This window comes from Varroa jacobsoni, unplaced genomic scaffold (genome assembly GCF_002532875.2).
Source record: "Varroa jacobsoni isolate VJ856 unplaced genomic scaffold, vjacob_1.0 scaffold_398, whole genome shotgun sequence".
Taxonomy (NCBI): domain Eukaryota; kingdom Metazoa; phylum Arthropoda; class Arachnida; order Mesostigmata; family Varroidae; genus Varroa; species Varroa jacobsoni.
The window spans coordinates 209,141-224,809 of record NW_019213300.1 but is presented as its reverse complement, the minus strand read 5'-3'; the positions used below and the strand labels follow the sequence as shown (position 1 = coordinate 224,809).

The 15,669-nt window shown below is 43.9% G+C and overlaps 1 protein-coding gene across 3 annotated transcripts; it reads left to right on the top strand.

The window, feature by feature from the left end:
* The first annotated feature begins 1,485 nt into the window (after positions 1–1,485).
* LOC111260085 (ATPase inhibitor mai-2, mitochondrial) lies at positions 1,486–15,634 on the top strand. Of its 3 annotated transcripts, none has more exons than XM_086968141.1 (5): positions 1,486–1,567; positions 14,158–14,215; positions 14,796–14,878; positions 15,130–15,198; positions 15,324–15,634. In XM_086968141.1, exons 1-5 carry the CDS (start codon positions 1,501–1,503, stop codon positions 15,509–15,511), a joined length of 465 nt encoding a protein of 154 aa, XP_086824267.1. In that variant the 5' UTR covers positions 1,486–1,500; the 3' UTR covers positions 15,512–15,634. The 3 variants fall into 3 exon arrangements, with proteins under 3 accessions (XP_086824267.1, XP_086824268.1, XP_022688304.1); XM_022832569.2 differs by lacking the exon at positions 1,486–1,567 and adding an exon at positions 13,710–13,868; XM_086968142.1 differs by lacking the exon at positions 15,130–15,198.
* The last annotated feature ends 35 nt before the right edge of the window (positions 15,635–15,669 follow it).

The following is a 15,669-nucleotide window of genomic DNA, read 5'->3' as shown; positions in this document are numbered from 1 at the left end:
GCGGGTTAGAAGATTGGATGAGCTTAATTAACAGGACGGCACTGGTGGCCGCGGCGTTGACGGCAACCGTGAAAGCAATGGCCATAGTGACAGGCAACGGAGCACGGAAAAAGTAAACTGTAGCACGCGTAGGCATCGTAATACTACCAACTAGCTACTAGGCTAGAGCGCCACCCTGGAATGGAACGAAACTAGGAGAAAGTGAAGTTCAGGGAGAACGCCTTCCACGAAAGAGTGGGGAGGCGTTACTACGAGAGCACGCTGACGCAAAGAGATAGACGGTGGCGGCGATAGCTGCGTAGACCGCGTTGAAAGAACACCCGGTGCTGTTAGAGGAGTCGGTGGACGCAAACGCGCAAAACAACGTGGAATCTAACGGCCAGGTGGGGACTGCGCGCCGATGGGACAACCGAGCCAAGCGAACCATCCTGGAAGTGAACAGAAAGGGTGTAATAGATATAATGTTAGCAAATTAGATATATGGACCGCAGCAGCGAGTTATGTAGCTGGCGGCACAGCGGTTTCGATGACCTTCAAGCACGGTGGTGGTGGTGATAACAGGAACATTTGCAGACTAAAGGCAACTACCGGCCACGAATAGCCCGCGGCGCGAAGGGTGCGCAAGTTGAATTTACAACGCGACGTCGTCTTCATCGCTGGCGGAAGAACGAAACATGGGGAAGGCAAAGTGCATGGGGCGCTGCCGGGCGTATAAGGTATAGCTGCCGCTATCACCGGCACGACTACATTCACCAAGCCTTGGAGCACATAGACATGGATGGCCCTCTTTCTTTGCCTACTACGGAATACCCCCTGCCGCTGGTTCGGGGCGGCAGACTACTGCGGAATTATACCGCAGCGAACTGCCAGTGCAATTTTAACGGCGACACACTCTTGTCTCTAAGTGAGCAAGCAAGCACGTTGATGGCCTTTGCAGAAGCGGCAGCAATGACTGGTAACAAGAGCAAGGTATGAGGCTGGCATGCGGGCCGATGCGGGCGGCAGGGGCAAACCGGGAACACGGCGGGGAGCAACAGTGGATGATGCCGTCGCAACTGAGTGAGAAAAAAAGATAGATGGACAGCTGACACACACAGGCAAACAGACTTATAGGGTACCATGGATACGCATCGCGATGGAGTGAAAAACTGGTTAGTATTAAGAGTGTGCCACGGTCTTAGAAAATGGTCCGTTAGCTCGTAGAAATTTCGCTGCAACGCCGTAAGATTGCCTAAATTCAAGACAGCATATCTTGAAGAGGCGGCTAGATACGGTAAACGCACCAAACTATTGCAGATTAGTACTAAGGACGCCGACGTTGAAAAGAACGAACCAATATGTTGCAAGACTGGCGGTCATGTAAAGCTCTTGAAGAAGCCTTGGTGGGAACTAACTTAACACGCCTTCGCCGAGAATAAATCTATACTTTAGAGTGCAAAGACTAAGTATATGTGTGTAACGAACAAAATAACGTGTCCACAGAGGGCGAAGAGACAAGAAATGTTCCGTATTGCCGTTGGTAACAAATATGTCATGCCCTTCACCTCTTTAAATAGTCGATCTGAAGGTAAGTCCTGAAAGGTACTTAGCTATATGCACACTTGCTACTCTTATTAAACGCTCATAATAATAATTTTCATAACCATGTACGTCGAAACGTAATTTTCCTGTATTTATTTATAAAGGAAACCAGAAGGTGGTAGAGGTAAGCTAGCAGTCGACTGCATCAGCCGAAATTCTATTCTGCCGCATCGACGCCTCACAAAACTCGCCGTTTTGCTCCGGTTTAATCGTACCTTCAGCCGTATTTCATCTGACCAGCCATGTCTATCTGTCTCATTATACGCTCGCGTAGCAAATATTTATGAATCAAACATGATGATGACGTTACCATGCAATACATCCCGTTTCGCCGCCTCTCTTCCTACTTTCAGAACTCCAGCTTGTTTCAATTTTCCCCATCTCTCTCATCTACTTTCTCCCCCCTCGCCACTCCGATTCTCTTTTACCCAGCCTTTACGTTGCAGTTACTGCTACATCGCGTTACTCCACGCACTTCCCTTTGTTCAGTCAGTTGCTATGAGATCCTTCATTACTCCAGCGTTTTCAGCACTCACAGGATGCGCTTCATGAGGGTTATCTACACCGTTATTAACTAACACGAGCTCGTCTTGTAGCTCAAACGGGTCCTTCAACCGTGCAAGGCGTTCCCCAACGCAAGTCTTTTACCACTTCTCACTGCGCCTCGACACTACCCCTTTTACCCTACACTGTCTCTCCTTACTCGCAGTGTTATCCCCGATACCCTGGGTGTTGGCTGCGCCAGAGTTCCTCTCACCCCTGTATAATATCAATGCCGTTTCAATGTGTCCTACTAGGCTGCAAGACGTAATATGGGGCAAATGCATGTGGGTATAAAAAGCGATAGGATGGGCAAGTGACTGGCAAAGGCTACCTAGGTAGATCGGTAACGGAGCAGGCGAGACCCGTAGCAGCCGCAAGGCCGCAGTCGTTACTAGTAGACGTTTTTCTTCTTATTCTTGCTGCAATAGCATCAACCCTACGATGAGTTATGCTTGTACCTTGTACTGCCATCGCTGCGTGTGCTGCCACGTTTCCGCCTGTTACCACCTCCAGGCCATATTCCCACTAACGTTGTCCATTTCGATCCCACAGCGGCCGCGAAAACTTCAGCCAGTGGCGGCTGTTCCAGCATCGCGGTCTTTGTGATCGCTACAGCCGGTGTTACCCGTCTTTCCTGCGGGCCTGTCCGTCTGCCCGACCGACGATCTCTGTAGGGTTTTGTCGTCATTCCACGTTTTCATCTGGGAACTACTAGCACTAGCAGTACTTCTGCCAACTAGCTCCAGTACCTCAAAACCCGACACGGCTACACGTAACTAGGAACATATTGCTGTGGTCCTCGTGCCTTTTCTCCGTCTCATTTGCCACCCTTGCCCCATTTTCCCCTCAGTTTTGTTAGCCCTTCTGTATTATCTAGCTCTTCATGCTCGCATATGGCAAACCTGCTTTCCTCTATCGCACTCGGTCGCAAAAGGCCGATAGCACAGTGGAGCTGTCACCACATTGTTGGTAGATGGGAACACAGCTCGGCGAGAAGCCGAGTAGCAAGATGACGACAACGACAGCAGGGACCGCGGCATGACCGCGATTGGTCGAAGAATAGGTGGCATGCAAACTGGGGGAAAATAAAGGAAATATATGAGTAAGGGAGCATATGGCAGGTGATGGGACCTACGGAATAAGACGAGCAGGTGGTCAGAGACCTGCAAATGGAAGAGCGTTATGGTATCCTGCGGTGTCCTGCACAGAGCAAAGGCACAGCCAGGATAGTATCCCAAGTCGGAAGAAGACTCGAAGGCAAAAGCGATCCGCCACCAGAGCCTACCCGTTTTCCCCTTGCTTACTCTCTCTTCCTTTTGCCCCCGCTTGTGTGCGTGCGCGTCGGGCTAGTTTGTGTCGTGCTGAGCTTTTGCTGGCCAGAGCTATCAGCTGATGACGTACTGCCCTCGGGCGGCTCGCTCTGCTATCTCCTTATTTATGACTTAGCGGGAGAAGAGAGCAGTGGCAGGCAATAGTAGAGGCAAGAGCAGAAGCCGCTACCAGTACATTATTGCTGTGCCTCCCTTCTTCTCCGGCCTTTACCCCCCTCCCTCCCCCCTCTTAGCCTCCCTTCCCTTTTCTACTAAAGGATGACCGCTACAGCAACGACCGCCATCAGCACGATCGTCACTGACACCGACCAGCCCTACAGTATCGTCTTACCGCTTCACCCTTGCCCCTGTTTAACCCCCTCGCTTCAGTTAGTGTCAGCCCCACCACCATACTACACTACAAGCATGCCAGCCAACGAAAGGGACAAAGGTGAAAACTGGCGTTTAGGCTGCCCATAAGACCATGACTGCGAGAAACCTCATGACCTGTGGCCTCCAAAAGAAGAGGCGAGGTTTTGCCGTCGGCCCTTTGAGGGTTCTGGCGGACTTGCAGCCAGGTACTGCAACGCCCGTGAAGTAAAAGTAGGCCCTGCGTGAGGAACCAAGATGGTAGCTGCTGTGTATTATCCTTGTTACTATGTGTATGTGCGGTATGTCCTTGAGTATGTGCAAATGTGTAAAACCTCAGCAATTCTTTCGCTGCCTTTCATTTTAACAAGTGTCTTCCTTGACATTTGGATAGCCGCGCCCGTTTACGTGCGGTGCATATAGACGCATAGCTCTTTAATCCCACTTTTTCAAAACCTTCCCTGAACCTCTAACAAAATGCCGGTAGATGGAATGGATCAAAAAATCCAGGCAGTGATCCCTAACAGCTCAGGGAAAGCCCGTCGTCTTCCAGGATCTGGCACCTGGTGCGCTTATAAAAAAATGTGAGACGACGCTTGCTGTGCTGTAAAGAGAGGCAAGATCAAAGGAAAAAGGACAACAGGGGTCATACCAATATAGGATACGTGAAAGAAAGGGTCGGCTGGCTTGAAAATAGTTTACAATAAGTCAAATACCATGCATCGTTTTACTGCAACGAGTTAACATGCAGTGATATTAAGAAGATAGGGTGCTTCTCTGCCTAAATAATACAGATAGAGCCCTACTTCAATACCATATTTTTTTTGCTTAAAATAGCAAAAAATTATCGGAGCTCGTTCTATATTCTGTGACATATTCGTAAGGTTAACTCGTCATTTCAATTGTTGAGATGCTTAGCAGCACATTAATAGTAAGACATTGTCAAATAGATTTATTGACGACGACGCAATAATGCCTTATTGCATGCTAGACAAAGTAGATCACGAAAAAACCTTGTTTTGCTTTCTTTTAAATCCAGTTTTGCTATACTGGGTACAATAAGGTAGGATTCACTAACTCTTTACTAATTGTCACTAACCAGGACCGCAACTCGTATTAGTTGACCGACAAAATAGAGACAAATCTTGTGTACTAGAGCGTGTAGCTGGACGCTCCAACCTTGAAAATAGGGTGGTTCGTGAACGGCGTAGCCTTTATAGTTTAGTACCGTCAAAGGTACGAGTCCTATCACCGCCAATTTATTGCAGGGTGTGTGCGGAAGATATGAGGTACAACTCGGGGTCCGCGCTAAGGGATAACTCCTGTGCATCGTCTTCCATTGCGTGTATGCTATATAATGAAGTACAAGTGACGTGGTGAAGGCCATAGTGAAGCATAGTGGGCTTGTTACCCCGATAAAGAGAAAGGCTGGGTGAAAATGAATGGAGTACATGTCTAGCCAAGTCACTTGTTAACCCAGGTTATTAATGAATACATTTTAATGTCCTCCTACATATTCTTTGGACGTAAAGGCAGTCATTGACAGTAAATGGATCCCTAGTAGGGGAACAGAGTGCATCTAAAAAGCCACTAATTTTGCTGCTGTTTCCTCACACGAAATATTATGAAAGAAAAACAAAAAGTATTTGTTTAGGAAATATAAAATACTACTAAATAAATACATAAATAGAGCAGATTTCATAGTTAATCGCAGTACAAAAGGTATATTTGCTTGCATGCCAATTCTCTTTGTTCGTACGACCATCGTATCATTCGTTTTAGAGTTTCGATATTTTTAAAAGGCTCGTCAAGCGCCGCCTCTACGCACGGAATCAACGAATTGATCTTCTTGCGTCCTCAACAACGAACCAACTTATTTCTAACTGACGGTAATGCTTATGAAAAATAGTACAACTTTTAAATATTCTAAGCAATTCATTGGTTTAGCATAGAGTTCCGTCAGTTAATATGCTCGTATAGTTGTTTAATCAGTACATTTGTTCCAACAACTAAACAACACATAATAAAGAGACACGTACGTGACACACTCAATACACAACTTGTTTGTTTTGTGCGTATGCTTTATGGATACGCACACCAACATAAAGCTGTTAGTTCAGCACTTTTGCGTATATATACAGCATCTTAATAATACACGTTACCTTAGCCAGCATCCTTGGCCGTGCCTCTATCGCTATCCGGCTATTTTTCACCGTAATTGAATCCGATGCGGCCTACTGCTGATGCCTTCACGAGCGACCACTAGGTCGTAGTAAGCGGCCCACAAGTAATAGTTCCAACAACGAAATGACCTCCCACAAATTCCTTGCGCAAATAATAACAACGCCTTCGAACGACGTCCCTTTCGCAACAGCTTCCTTCGGTATACGGAATGGACGCCTGTAGAGCTGCTCGTCCCAGTCCTGCCCTAACGCATTGCTAAATAACTAATGGTGCCGTTTTCGGCAGCGTAGACAATAATTAACTATCGTCGCTCAGTAGTGTTTCAGCCGGCCTTTACGAGCCACTGTACAAGGGGAGCTACACCCAAAACTGATCCCTGATTTTTCGGTGCTGACGACAAATATGCCGTGTTGATCACTTGGCTGGACCATTCCCCTGTCATCCCGTGCCTTTAGGTGCGAAACCCCTGACAGTAGACCGCGGCAAGCTAGCAAAACATACGTCCCTGCTAAGTCGTGATGTTCAACGAAGATATCCAAAGCAACTGACCGAAAGACTGAAGCTGCACCTAGCATTTCTCTGGCGGCAATCGTTAGGCGCATGTTTATAGGTCAAATGCGCGATCGTCCACTGATTCGGTGGGATTGGTTATATCTGTTCGAGGTTTGCGCTGAATGCGTTGTATCACAGAAGGCCGTTGTAGTGCGACCATCAGAGCGGCCCCCCAACAATAGTGATTGTCATGGTAAACATAAGCAGCAACAGCAGCAGAAACAGCAGGAATTACAGTAACGGCGATTATGATATCAGTGAAACAAAAGCTTAATGTGACAGCGGAACGGCCTTAGCAATAACACCCGGCAGCTGCAGTCGCAGCTACTGTTGTCTAGACATGCAGATCGTGCAGTCTCTGTACAAGTATTCCTGCCTACAACCACCAGGACAAATTAGGTGATAAAATTGTATAGAGACATTCAACTTCTTAAGCTGATTAATTTTCGGGTGGTTCTGGCAGTTTGTAACTACCGATGTACTACTACTGGCTCATGTTTTGTGAGCTTACGGGACAGCCAGTCATCAGTCTTGCTCCACTGATAAAATGACGCCTTTCAATCATTGCCAGCAGGCCATCTAAGTCACATGCCGATACAGCTTCATCTTTTATAAAGAAAACTACGATAGTTTATGCAAAATGTACGACAGAGCTGAATGGTCGAAAAAACAGAGGTACCTGCTTCTTCGTATTCCACTTCTACCCATTGCCGGATTCATTTTACTGTTTTCCCGCATCGTCTACAACGCTTATCCCACTCCAAACGGTCACGAATCAATTGCAATGACAAACGAGTCCTGGAGACAGCGACGCTCCCGAATAAATATTTTAGCTGAGAAAGCAAATATCTGGAAGGTCGTCAGGGTAAAATGAGAACGGAAAGCCGGCAGTCGTATGAAGGAACCTTCAATTCGTCCCTTTGGCAGCGCAAATAAAGTTTTAAATCATTTAATTTCCGGAACTATGACAATAGCTCATTGCAACAATGTCTTACTTCGATATTTTCGTTAATTGGGCCGTTAATTACGGTGCAACCGTTTCGCTTTTCAACATTTATATAAATCATTTGATGTAGGAAAGGAGTTGAATGTTAACACTGTTCGATGTCTTCAATGCTGATTTCGCTTTGTGACTTAATTTCTCGAAATATGTCCCTGTTCATGTATATTTCATTGAGGAGAGAAAAAAAAAAAAACGAAGTTAGGAGAGCAATTATTCTGACTGGCAATGACTTTTCTTGTTTTGACACGCTAATGATGACACGTTGAATAATAGCGTGAACACTACCGCCCCACCTAACCGAGATGTGCCCGTTTTTTAGCTTTAGCTAAATCTATTTTTCCTGTTCGTTGCTTATATCTCGGGTCATCTGACCTCACGCATTCTTATCCAACTCAGCAGATCTGCTCGCTCCCACTTTTTCTATTTTTTTTTGTTGACTATTATCTCCAATTTTGATACCGTGCTTAGCGAATGCGGACCAGATTCTAGTGATTGCGGCTGACGCTGCGGCGACAATGCGGACCAAACCATCTCCATCACTGCAGAGGCTCACCCTAGCCACCGCCCTGGCTTCCATAACGAAAGATCAGCTTTGATCATAGCCGAATTCTGGATTTTGGCTGCTTACCGACGACTATTCTGGCGTCATCATCACTATCGCCACCATCACCCTCATCAACATCACTCTTCTTCGTGCTCCAGTTCCAATAAAAAGTGGCAGAGTCCTCTTACCATTGTTTACTCGATATTTACATTCTAGATTAGGCTCAGCTAAGGACGACGCCAGCTTTGGCGGAACTGTCGAAGCCTGCTTCACCTTTGACCGTCGAGGACGAACGGGCAAGTCCAGGCTGTTGGGGGTGGCTGCTATGGCTAAAGTTGTTGTGTTGGTTACTTTTCACTATCTGCCTGCTGTTTCTCATAGGGGCATGAATGCTAGTAGTTAGCTTTCTTTGCTTTCCTCCATGCTTCTCCCGGTAGGCTTGTTCTAGCTTCGTTTGTTCGACATCGAACGGTTGCTGGCTCCTAAGGCGATGGGGAAGGAAGCAAAAGCGGAAGCAGGCCGCCGGAGCTAGAGGTGCTCCAGTCACTAAGCCTCTACTGCTATCATTACAAGGGTCTGTCGTCACAGTGATCACGGACGGGGTGCAATGGGAGTGATAGGCCCTGGTTGGCCTAACAACGGATCAGCGAAAAGACTCGGGTAGGGTCAAAAAAAAGGTAGAACCGGTGGTTGCTTGCTACCTTACTATATTTATCTTGCACTCTTACGACCTGATCCTTCCCGCCTTCACGTTTCTCGTACCATTTCTCTCTTTTATACTCTATCCGCTTTGCTGTCACTTCGGCTTTCTTTGTTTTTTGTCCTTACCCAGGTTTCTTGCTTAAACGGGATAGACCTCTCCGTGATGAGCTTTGTCGACTAGACCTCACAAACTAGATCTGGTAGCGTCTTGGTTACATTTCTGCACTGCACCACCATCGCGACCTAACAGGCAAGTTCTATCGAGTTTCTCTACGCCTTTTCCCCCACCCCTTGCCACTACCAGAAGGGGAACAAGCAAACCTGGCCCTAGTTTTAGAACGAGACTATCTGAGTGGGCTGCCTTGGTTTCGGTCGAGAAGGTCAGATGCAGACTGATTGGTTGGCGAAATGCAGCTGAAATGAAATTGAGACCAAGCGGTAGCCACAGCATCGTCATAAAGATGCCGTGGTTGCCGACGACACGGGGCAACATCGAACAGTACAATGGGTAACAGGAAGAAAACAGCGGTCAGAAAACCTTTACCCCTTCAACTCTTGCTTTGGACGGTGCAGCGAAACGGCGAAACAAGCGGCCAGCAGGGTAGGACAGGTCAACGTTGAGGAGGAACATTGGCAAATATTTGATCCCCCGATTTTCCTTCCTTTTTCCTCATCTTGCTCTTTCAAACCCAACTTAGGCAAAGAGAGGCCTTTGTTTGTTTGCCTGGGATTGGTTGAGCTTCGTTCGAATTCGAGTCGACGATGCTCGCTGCCGGTGGATGGTACACTTGGCTGGGTTGTCAACCGTCGCCTTTAGGAGTGGCCCGGTTTCCTACCTAACGACTAACTACCCCTGATAATACTCATTCTTAGCGTCTTTTCACTGTCAGCGCCAGGCAGTTAGTTCGTTAACGAGACTAACACCAACAACTAAAAGCACAAAAAAGACAGACGTTAAATCTATCTTTCCTCATGCTATATGAGCGAATTTTGCACAGCCTTCATCATCTACTGATGGCGAGCACAGCTTAAGCTGTCGAGTGAGTATTGTCATAAGTAAGGTCTACACTTTACAGTACGTAGCTACTTTAGTAGTGTATTCTGACGTCGATATTCCGCGTAATAACAATTCGGTGGTAATGCTTTAATGAATCGCTACATATCCAACGATCGGTGCGTGCTGTCGAATAGCAGGAAGGAACCTTGAAAGAAGCACCAATTGTTTTGTTTCAAGTATTTACATACACGGCCTATTGCTAGCTTCAACATCAATTCAGGGACGAGCTAAGGCACTGCCGTAACATCCAGTTTTGTCTCTAAATCTTTTTAGTAGTAGGATTCGTTGCGAAATTACGTTAGAATTTTAATAAACAATTATTCACCATTGCTATTGCAATCGAAATACTGCTAATGCATGTCGAATCTGAAGCCTTCCTGTGAATTTCGAGCCGCATTGGTTCTTACTAAGTTAGTGAGATATATTCTCTAAACTAAGAATCTCTCAGTTTCAAACATAGATTTATTCGGAGCTTTTTTGCCCTATTTCGATCTTCTTCTTTCAGGGACCCCAGTTCCCTTTCGTAGTCATTTCTCCTGTCACATAAGGCACCTGACAAAAAAAGGAGGAGTCGGACTTGCGTGCACCTTCTCTACAACGACCTTTCTCAGGGAAGCACGACATCCACAACAGGGTGCAGCTGGAAAAAATGACTTCTCTTTCGGGAATTTGAATTGTTTCTCTCCTTCTGTCTCTCTGTGTGTCTAAAGACGAGGTGAGCAAAGCTTGGCAAATTATACTTTGCGTTCGTTCTCTTCGTCGTCGTTTTTTCCGTCTGGTCATCGACAGCGTCCGGCGTAATAATCCTTTTTTATGTGGATTACATCGCTAGGTCCACTGTTTCCATTCGCGGGCCGTCAGTTGGCTTGACTGCAGGCCTGTTAGTTCTGCTCTTTCGCGCTTTGGGCTCGCATAAGGACGCGAAAAGAAAGCAAATCAAGGATTTGGTACTTTTCTCGTTCCTGGTACTATTTTACTTATTGCTAGGTAGGGCATTATTATCATGTGAACGAATATGTCACGCGTCAGTGCCTGTTCTCATATGTTTACGTTATTCGTCAGCGTGTCCGCTGATATCGTATCTGAATTATGTCGTCTTGTGTGCTACATGAAGGTACTGGTTCCCTGTTCCAATCCATGGGCGCTTCGTTTTTGAGAGAAAAGTGAAATTATTCTTTGAGACCACTACGACGTTAGCGCATCTCGTACGCGCAGAACGATACATACCTGCACGTGCATTTCAACACGTCAGTGGCATTAACAGTGGTGGCAGAGTGTTCACAAAAAGACGAAGGGGATGACGGACTGCGCAAAAGGGTTTTATGCAATAAAAGCGCATAATTCAAGTTAGAACTAGAACAAAGTACAGAAGCCTGCGTACGTGTGCGTATTACTATGGTAATAGTAATAAAATAAAAATGATAACTAGGAAATGAGGTTCTTTCTTCGAAGGCCTAGGTGTAATAAGAAATGTCAACTTTTTCATGGAAAATCAGTAAGAAAGACCTAGTACATTTAATCATTGACACTTCCTGCGTTTTAGTTCACCAATAATCCACCTGCCTAGTACAGATACATTTTTTGTACATTATTATTTAACTATAATTCGCTTCGCTGAAATCAAAGGATCAGCTAAATATGGGAACTAATTATTGGCAGATAAGGTTCAGTTTAAAGGCACGACTTTGATCTGTAGAATCTGAATACAGAGCTTACTTCTTTTTAAAAAGAGAGCATGTTTATCTACTATATTGCAAAGGCAGTTCCGGCGTTTTTTGAGTAAAAAATGCTATATATTTTTATCCTTGTGACAATAAGTTAATCCCCGTCATCCTTGATGATTTCTTCCTAGAGTTCGTTTAAATGATGTTTGCCGCCTCGCCATAAAATAGTGATTTTGTCTCGAAGAAGTTTTTCAAAAGCTTTTTCTCATCAGTGAAGACCCTGTGCAAAAATTAGTCGTTGTAGCTATGTGATGATGGTACTGAGCGATTTATTAAAATGCAACGCTAAACCGTCATTTTTTGCTAGGTACAGGCTCGAGGTAGTTAACGTCAGTCATGTGGCCGGAATCTATTTTTTGAGCCAATTCCCGAGTTGTTTATCGAATATCTTCCTTCAAGAGTGCCTTCAAATCATCGAACTCAGACGATGAGCTAAAAAAAGGACGTATTCTACGTTACCGATGCCGTTATCAGACTTAGCAAACCACTCTAGAATAATACGTTTAGCGAAACTATGGTTAGCGTACACAAAGCGAATGTTCTGGGCTGTGTCGGCTATGTTTTCGTTTGCACGAAATGCATAAAACAAAAGCTGTCAAAAGGTCATCCTTTCTCACCTGGAACATCCACATTTGATCAGTTCCTTCGAGTTGAAATTGCACCTATAACACAACACCGTACAATTCAGACCTAGAAGCTCAATTTTTGAAAAGTTCTTTAAAAAAACAAAGAATATCTCCTCCCAACCTAATAGGTCTCTAAAGGAAAATGCATACGACATCTAGGGCGTAAAAGTCATTGTTCAGATCTTTTTCATCTAGACTTTCCCCTATTTGCGCCACATATAAAGCCAATCCTAAGCAAAGCTTTTCGATTTTTTAAATTTTAAAGTGATAACCGGCCGTCAATATAACCTACAAGCTTATAAATATCAACTTTCAAACACCTGTTGAGCAAACTGAGCACAAATTACCATGTTCGTACTTCTATATGCTTAAAAATTCAGTTAAAATTCAGGAAGTTGCAGGATAACCATAAGTGTCACATAACACTGATTTCCATAAAACAGATCAATCTATCTATTATTGAAAAGCGCAGATTAAACCAACCAGAGTAAATAAATTAGTTTATTAGTTCCGCTTTATGTTGGAAGGAATTAGGCCGAGGGCTTATTTTATTTCTACGAAAGTCTAGAGGTGATTCGTTAACCAACTGGACTTTACTCAAGAAACCTGTACGAAAACTGGATATTTTAGTTCATCTCCCCATTTAGTTTCATCTTTAATGTAGGCTTACTCATATATATATGTACTTTTCTCACTCAGTAGCAGGTTCTAAGCTACTGATACAAAGATGTGCACTTTTTGTAAAGTAAACTTTTTATTTTACATTCTCATTAAATGCTTACTGTGAAAAACCACATCCAGTTTAAAATCAAACAGCTTAGGTTCACGATAGATTGCACATTGGAAATTATTATTAGACAGTATGATGGTAATTGCGCAGGCAAAATGTACAGCCGAACAAACTATGCTTGACCTATTACCAAAAGCTAACAGTTAATAGTAAAGGGCAAGTCCACCCAATAGACTTTGATGCGCTCTGAAAATCTTCGTAGGTTTGGATATTTGTAGTCGCAGTATAAACTCCTGATATGTTCTCAAGATAACGACAGCTAACGATAGAGTAGTCGGTGCTCTCAACGAATCCGGAACGGTTTAAATGCACGTAGAGTATAAACTTCCTCTAAAGGAAACATCTAATCTGTGCTCCTTGTTGAAGCAGAATAGCGTGAAAGCGTGCGCATAAGCGAATTATAGATATAATTGCTGTCTGTCCTGAACATGTCCTACTTATTCTCACGTTTATCCAAAGCTGATGCGCGCAATTGTAAAGTTTTGCTACAATTTTTTGTTCAGGATACGCATCTGCACAGGCAAAGGTTTCCGCATTCCTCGATTGATGACAACATCATTATATACAATACGCTACAAAACCTCTTGGTTTTATCACTTTGGAATAAATTAACATGCAAGCACCTAACCTTTTTCCATGTCCGAATATATAAAAAAATCTAGTAATTGAGATTCAAGTGGAACCGCCATGCGCAAAAATGGTCGAAACGTTCTTCGTTCCGTCGATTAGAATCCATCACCTTAGCTCTTTGTATTATTGCGCGAAATCTTGATGAAAACAATCATCATAGCAGTAGACTCTCTGGCACAGTTTGTAAAACAATGGCCTCTTTGAAAGTCAACGATTTCGTTAAGTTTTTAGTTACCACGGGCGTTCACAGGGCGTGAGTATTTGACGACATTGAGCCTCATTTTTTTCAAGAATTTATTCGACCCAATCACGTCGGTGCCATTTGACTCAACTTTGTGTGTATTCTTTTTAAAGCCGTCAAGCAGCAAACCAGTAGAGGTCGCGCAGATAATACATGCTCTCCCCCTATTTCTAAAGCACACATAAGGTTAACTGTTTAATTTGCCGTTCATTGATAACCCAGATTTGTAGTCGTAGCCTAATTTTACAAAAGAAGACAATAGCTCTAACCAGTATAATTAGTCAAAACATAATCGTTTCAGTGGAACGGTCCGTGCAATGGCCACGTTTGCTGGGGAATTTGGCAGCGGTTCCGGAAAGGTTGGTGAAACCAGGTTTTATTGACATTGCGGTTGCTAAATACATTCAGTGATATTTTCGGTAGAAGAAGGTCTTAAATGAAAAACAATGCTCACATTTTAAAAAGTCAAAGATGTTAACAGAATACAGGTACGTATACTATAGCATAGCGTAGGACACCTGTTTTATCTGTAAATTGGCCCGAATGCGGCCAAATTCTGATGACCTTCAATTTTTAAACCTTCCGGATTCGTGAATTAATAACTCTTCGTCTAAACTGTAAGCATCCACTGGCTTTTTATGATCGAAACGGTTCCTTTCCAGATCAATACATTTGAGTAACAAGCGGTTTTATACATTTTGTGCCTACTGGTATTAACATCTTATTGTTTTTAGCGTTTGCAATTTACTATGTCATTCTCTCACAACCGTTGTCTCAAAAAAAACTGCGATCGTAGAGACAAACGAATAGGCACAAACCAAAGATCCAGATCTTATTCCTTATTTGTCTGTAGATAAGAATCCATAAATCGTAAATTATGGAAAATAATTTGCTGAGAACAATTGATCATAGTTCCGTTGTTGTTATTTAACACTTTAGGGAGGAGGATCCGGCGGTTCGATCCGCGACGCTGGCGGTGCAATGGGAAAACGAGAAGCTGTTCAGGAGGAACAATACTTCAGGTAACAAAATGATTTATTCAGTCAAGTTTATAACTGTAAGGCTCCTTGTCGTTTATGTGAGTTGCTCGCCTACAACTTCAACTTCAAGTATAATGCATTGCAAGTGTGCGTGATAGCAGTCAGAGACGAATGTGTATTCTCTATTTAAGACTTTTCTATTTTCTATTTAAGACCTAGTTTTATCTTCATCTTACGCAATTTTACGTATTCATCAATTCCTCAAAGTCATGTTAAATTTAATGGTTTAATAGGAAAAAACAAGCTGAACAACTGGCTGCTCTTCATGACCACCTTGAAGACGAGATCCGCCAACACGAGGTGTAAGTATTTCAGTGTATTAAACTTTCAAAACTTACCAGAAACTCGATATTTCGTTTTTTTTTTAATGGATTGTAATCATTTTCTAGACAAATACTCTAGCATGCAATGCTGGTTTTTGTTGCAGGCAAATCAAGCTACATGAGGAAGCCATTAAGAGGAGCAAGGCCAAACTGGAAGCCTCGAAAAGGAGCACAGACTAATGGCTCAAAAGCTGATTGGGAAAAGGCGTTCAGATCGGGTCCAACTTATCCCAATAATGTGCATGGCGCTTGTTCTAGAAACTACACGAAGCCGGAGAGCCCCATACAGTAGAAACTAGTGAAGTCGATCTTATCAACGAAGACCTATGATATATAACGGTGGAAGTAAATATTATGATGATTCCTAACAAGAAATCTGATACTGTATCAATAAAAGAATCTTCAAGGTAGTTGAGTGGTATTAGTGTTTTATATAAGTCTACCTGAGAA